Source organism: Microtus pennsylvanicus, chromosome 3, assembly GCF_037038515.1.
Source record: "Microtus pennsylvanicus isolate mMicPen1 chromosome 3, mMicPen1.hap1, whole genome shotgun sequence".
Lineage (NCBI taxonomy): Eukaryota > Metazoa > Chordata > Mammalia > Rodentia > Cricetidae > Microtus > Microtus pennsylvanicus.
This window is the reverse complement of record NC_134581.1, coordinates 57095769-57101768: the sequence shown is the minus strand read 5'-3', so window position 1 is coordinate 57101768 and position 6000 is coordinate 57095769. Positions and strand designations below refer to the sequence as shown.

The 6000-nt window shown below is 42.0% G+C and overlaps 1 protein-coding gene across 1 annotated transcript in view; it reads right to left on the bottom strand.

Moving 5' to 3' along the window:
* Positions 1 to 334: 334 nt before the first annotated feature.
* Positions 335 to 6000, bottom strand: part of LOC142846752 (IQ domain-containing protein H-like) — a 45224-nt gene continuing 39558 nt past the window's right edge. The window contains exon 6 of the mRNA XM_075967569.1: positions 335 to 526. Coding sequence (XP_075823684.1) covers positions 335 to 526 — 192 coding nt within the window. The remainder of the gene's footprint in view (positions 527 to 6000) is intronic.

The following is a 6000-nucleotide window of genomic DNA, read 5'->3' as shown; positions in this document are numbered from 1 at the left end:
TTACATGTTGCGATGTCACACAAGGGTGTGCCACCGGGAAGGGTGCTGCGAGGTGGCATCCCTTGGCTTGTCGTCGTGCTGAGCCTACTGTGAAAACTATCCTAAATTCCTCTCCTAATTCTTCCTGTCATCTTCTCCCTCCCTGTTAAATTACGCCACTAGATCATTCAAAGAGTACCAATCACAACAACAACAAAAAGAATGAGCTACAAATAGATCTTTTAAAATAAGTCTAAGTTTTTCATAATCATTACTAATTACAAACAGAAGGAAGGCTGCTTCATTTTTTAAAAAATCCTGAGGACAAAAGAATCAATCTTACTTAATCTGCATTTTACCACACACCACTAATAAGAGGCCTGGAAGCTTTTTCTGAGTTGCGAATCCACCGAAGCAATTCATTACTGACCTGCGCTTTCCTCTGGTTAATGTATGGCAGGCTGATGCCGTAGTTGGCGTTCACAGCGGCTCTGTGGTGCACATTCTCTGGATCCTGCATGATCTTTACATTCAACTCTATCTTTGGCTGAAACAAAGAAACAATGAAACTTTGATTTACAATGAACAAAAATGCTTACTAACATTTTATATCCTTGGAGGAATATAAAATTCTTGGAAAATAAGGAGTTTAATGCAATTCTCACTGAAAGAAAAGGGTCTTTTATTCAGACTACTAAATAAAATCGATCCTTTTCTATTCAGAGAAAAGGAAGACTTTCCTCTATGTGTTCTATCTGGGCACAAATAGACCCTCAGACACCATTCATTTACTCAGAAAAACATGCTCCATGTCAGCCTGGACGGACAAAGGACAAGAATCTCTCATCTCAGTTTCTTTCTGGCTTTCCAGGTCAAGGACTTAGTGAAGAAAATCTATACTCCAGACACGCAGGTAGAGGGCTCTCTAGGCCTGTTAATGTGGCCGCATTCCTCTAGGGACATCACAGGTAGCTGTTGGTTCGGACATGATGAATTCTCACCACACCGAATGTGTCTACGCCTCTGCAGTGATCTTGCCATCAGTAATTAGCTGTGTTGTTAGGGAGAGAAACAGCATCTTGTTCTAATCATCCGTTCTTCATTTTAAAGGATTCCTGTCAGAATGGCGGCGGTGGAGGGCATTGGAAGGATGCCACAAACCCAGGTGAGCACCCTAGCCTGGACTGCTGGGTGGGGCTCAGCAAAGTCACCTCACTTCTCAGCAAGTCAGCCCATTTGCTTGTCAAGGGCAATGGGTGGGTGTGATGCTCTCGAGAGGTACTGCCCTGCGCATCAGAAGCCTGTGACTGCAGGTTAAAATGATAGTTGGCACTTAGGAATCACCCGTGAGATGTCATATGACTTTTGTCCCGCAATATAATCTACAGACCTGTGGTTCTGTTCACAGGGCTAAGCCAGCTCAGCCCTGTCTAGTTCCAGAACAATTTTATCTCCCCCAAATGAGGCTTTGCATCCATTAGCAATCGCTCCCTAGTCCTACTACCCCCTATCCCAGCAGCCACTGGGACTCTTTCTGTCTCTACCACAACTAACTCCATTCTGGACATTTAATAGAGATAGAAGCACAATATCTGGACTTTGTGAGTTTTATTTTTAAAGGAACTTGGATATACTGGGAGCGGCGAGAAAATTTAATTTGGGTTCAGTCAAATATTTCAGTTCAGAGGGCAATCTGAGGCAAGTGTTAAAATAGTTGCAGTAACCCAACAGACCAGTCCAGAGTCCACTTATTTCTTCCAACTTAAATGTCCATAAAAAAGACTGTGGTCGCCTGGAAGAGGAAGGCCAAGAAAGGAATGAAGGCACGATCTTGTCTGGATGAGCTGGTAACATATGCTCCACGCTTCCCTTCTGGTTTTAATTGCTCCTGAATAACCAAGCCTCCAAATAACTGTCCTCAACTGCCCTCTGTATTTAACCCATCTGGAAACACACGTCACAAAACAGGCATGTCTTGCTACTTTCTCCTTTAAGTGCATATGGAAGCAGAAGTAACGTGGAGCCCAGTTACAGATGGCTTCCTTGCTGCGGCTAGCCCACACTTGCAGCGCTCCTCCGGCATTTTTGCAGAGCCGAGTGCCTTTTTTAAATTGAAATTAATACCTGAACATAATTTTTTCCTTCTTAATTAAGCTTGCAGGGTAATTTCCATCCTACCAAGGATCAGGAAATTGCTAATATGTATTATATTGACTGGATGTGGTTTCTGTAATTAGGATGCTTTAAGAATGTGGATTGTGGATACAATTGATGGTAATGGCTTCATCTATCATGTCTCAGCTTCGTTAGAACTTTTTAATTCTGGGATCACTGGCTCAGTGGACCAGAGAGGCTTTCTTCGTTTTATTATGTTCCATCAACTTTGTGTGGCTACAGGACTGGCTTGGGGAAGAGATGACCAGAGTTGCCGTAATTGCCAGCATTGAGACCCAGTTGTTCTCTGCCCTATTTTACATCTCTGGGCACAGATATTCTGGAACTAAATCACCATGCTAACAGAAATGGTAGTTGGAACACTGACTCTTATTGTAGGCGCCTAGAACAATGCCCCTAAAATTATTAATTGTCTCCTCTTCACCATTTTGGCACCAAAGCATGAGTTTATCAAAATGATAATACCTGTGTGATTTGATTTTCCTTTTAAAATATTGGATTCTGGTCATGATGACACAGTCTCTAATCCTAACTTGAGATGAGGCAGAAAGTTTAGAAATTAAAGGCCAGTCAACCTTAGCTATATGAAAAAATATAGCTCAATATGTCCCAAAATAATAAAATAATATAAAAACAAATACTGCCAGTGAGTTGGCTCAGTGGGTAAACACACTTACCACCAAGCCTTACAACTTGAGTTCCGTCTCCAGGTCCCACATGTGGAAAGAGAAAACCAACTCCCGAGTGTTGTTCTCTGACCTCTACACAAGCATACACACATGAATGAATGAATGAATGAATAAAATTTAATACTAAACAAAAATATATATGAGGCTGGGGATATAACCCAGTGGTAGACTACTTGCCTAGCATGTGAGAGGTCGTGGACTTGATACCCAGCAAAGAATAAAATATTAAAGATGGCTTCATTAAAAGTCATGATCAAATAGATTCAGTGCTTAAATCTGTCATGCAATCTATAGGATGTTTTTGCTTATAAGTTTGTTGTCAGATCTAATAATAAGGGTTTATTTTTACTAAGAAAAACAATTATAAATTTAAAAACCAAAAGGAATGAATCATTCCATTAAGCAAAAAAGTCATTTTCTGAAAAATGCTCTCTCACCAGCAGTAAGAGAAATATCAGAAATAACTTCAGAAAATTTTCTTCAATTGGTCAAGAAAAGGCAGAAATTTCTTTAATCTATTTTGAGTCACTAAACAATCTAAAATTTGTATTCTCTCCTTTTGATAGTAATTACAAGCAGATATATCAAATGTGACTCTCATTTAGACTTTGGTTTGTAAGAACAAAACTTATTATCAGAGCCAATTACTGTTTTACCTACATGGCTGCACAGAAGCAGGGAGCTCAATTTTCATCTCATCAGTGATTTTGTGGTATTTATTTTATTACTATGCCCACAATGCTATATAAGAAGGAAATAGCTTATGCTATTAAAACTAGGGCTGGAATACAAGTGGCTAAGGTTGCTTCTAGAAGAACTTCTGAATTAAAAACACTAGGCAGCATGTAATGCCAGCTCCCCAGACATGGGCAGACCATAAAACACACACATCTATCTGAGCAGTAGCTCCCACACAGAGTAATCAAAATTGAAATGCTTCACAAACAAAGTTGAGAGAAGCTATTTGCCAAGTTACAGTATTAGCAGCAGAACATTGTTCTCAACAGTGCCTGCCCCGAGTAATGTCTTCCTAAGTGGATATTGCTTAATGCTGTATTCCCACTGGTAAAAGTCATCTTCCATTTAAATCTCAAAGCCAGAGAAAGAACAAATAGGAAAATAATTCAGTCACCTTTCACTCATTCTCACAACCGTGATTTCATATATTGAAAAGAGCAGTAGACAGTGAGTCTCAGTTTGAGCCACATGAGTTAAATTTCTCATCTGTAACATGGGAAATAATGTCAGACTTCACAGGGTCATTTGTAAGATTCGAATGACTGGTATATGTTGAGTATCTTATAAATTATAAAGTGCTTGCTATTTGGGGAAAACTAGAAAAGAGTGTGCTGGCCGGTGGGGGAGGGAGACCGCAGTGGACAGAAAGACTTCAAAAGTAGTAAAGCCCTGAGCTCTTAACGGTCAGCCTCCAGAATACCTAATGAGAACACCAACAAATTAACTTGGAGTTTGGAAAATAAAAGGGAGTTAGCATTTAGCCTACTTTTCCTTAAAAACTCTATTTCATATTCACCAAAAACATCTAAAAATGATCTTCGTAGACACTAATAAGTGCTGAAAGACTGGCATAATTCTGAACTCACTCCAGTCCCTAATGCAATCGTGCATTCAGGAGACACTGACTAAGATCTAGCATGGTAGATGGCTGTAGTTTTATAAAGAGCAGATAAAGCTGATTAGAGCTGGATTTACTGATCAACCAAAGTATCATTAAAAGAGAGTAACAATACTATATAACCAGACATGGCAACTTGGGTCTATAATCTCAGGGTCATCCTTGGCTGGATGATGAGTTTAAGGCCAGCCTGGGCTATGGGAGGCTGTTGAGAGATGAGGGGGGCAAACTTTGCCCATAGAAGACAGGGGTGAGGGAAATCACAAAAGCTGTTAAAGCCAGGTGACTGGTACATTTCATTGTATATCTGTGTCTATTCAAGAATACAACTTCTTAAGTCATTAAAGTTATGGTAAAATTAACACATTTAATTTATTTTATTAGCTTTTCATTCTAACATCCTGTTCTCAATGGCTTCCCTCCTTACCCCCCGTCAGGGAAGTAAGCTCAATAAGCAGAAACTCCCCCATAGGCTCAGCAGCATCAGTTCTGGGCTACTTACAACTAGCCAGACTCCAGCCTGATGCCTCAAGTTCACAAAGCTATAAGGATAACCACTGCTTTCCAGACGTGTTTGCCCTTTTTTCCTGAGGACTGAAGAAAGAGAGCAAACACTTACTCAACTTACTCTGTGCCAGAACAAGTAGGTGAGGACTGACACATCCGACTATAACTCGGCTTAAAATAGGGACAGGGAGTACACAATAGCTGCCTACCTTCCAGTGAATGTAAGTGGACGAGCAACTGCCAGACCCCGCGAGCTGCCAGTGGGGAGATGGATTTGGTTTGCCTCTGACCCCAGCTCTCCTTCCCTCACTGGGATGGAAAGCAATGGGAGGCTTCCTTAGGTGTGTCAGCCTAGGATCATCTTTCTTAGGAGATGGCAATGACATTAAGACCCGAACAAGTAAACTGAGTCAGTCCTGTGAGAGAAACTAATTAGTGAACAGAGACAGCTGCACAGGCCAAGGCCACTGGAGGCTAGCCTTCCTTCCACTGTGGCTAGAAGGATGCGGAAGAGGTGCTCGCTCCTCTGTCCCCTCCCACTCAATGAGTGTGTCAGTAAGGAGGACAGAGTGCTGTAGGCTGGGGACACATCGGGGATGTGCAAGTGATTTTGGCACAGAAACATGAAAGCATTTCTGGGCTGAGTCTGGTGTCACTTGAAACCTGGAGGCCATAAACTGAGAGCAGGGCAGTCCCCATCACTGTGAGTGTGCCCCGGTCACATGCTGCAAACACAGAGCAGCTGAAGATTCAATCGCAGAGTGGGAGATGGGATTCTGTGATCCCTGATGTCGCGCTGAGCCACTGATGCTAACTAAGCAGGGAAGCCCTTTCGGGTCCCTGACACGTGCCAGAGAAGCTACCAGGGACCTGGCTCCTTTCCTCTCCCACTGCACTATCCCCAGAGGTGGCCCCCATGCTTGTCACCCTGTGCAAAGTTGCTGCTATGGCTTCAAATGCCATGCTTATTTCTAGCAGAAAGGAAGAGGGAAACAGGAACTGCAAAGCAATGTG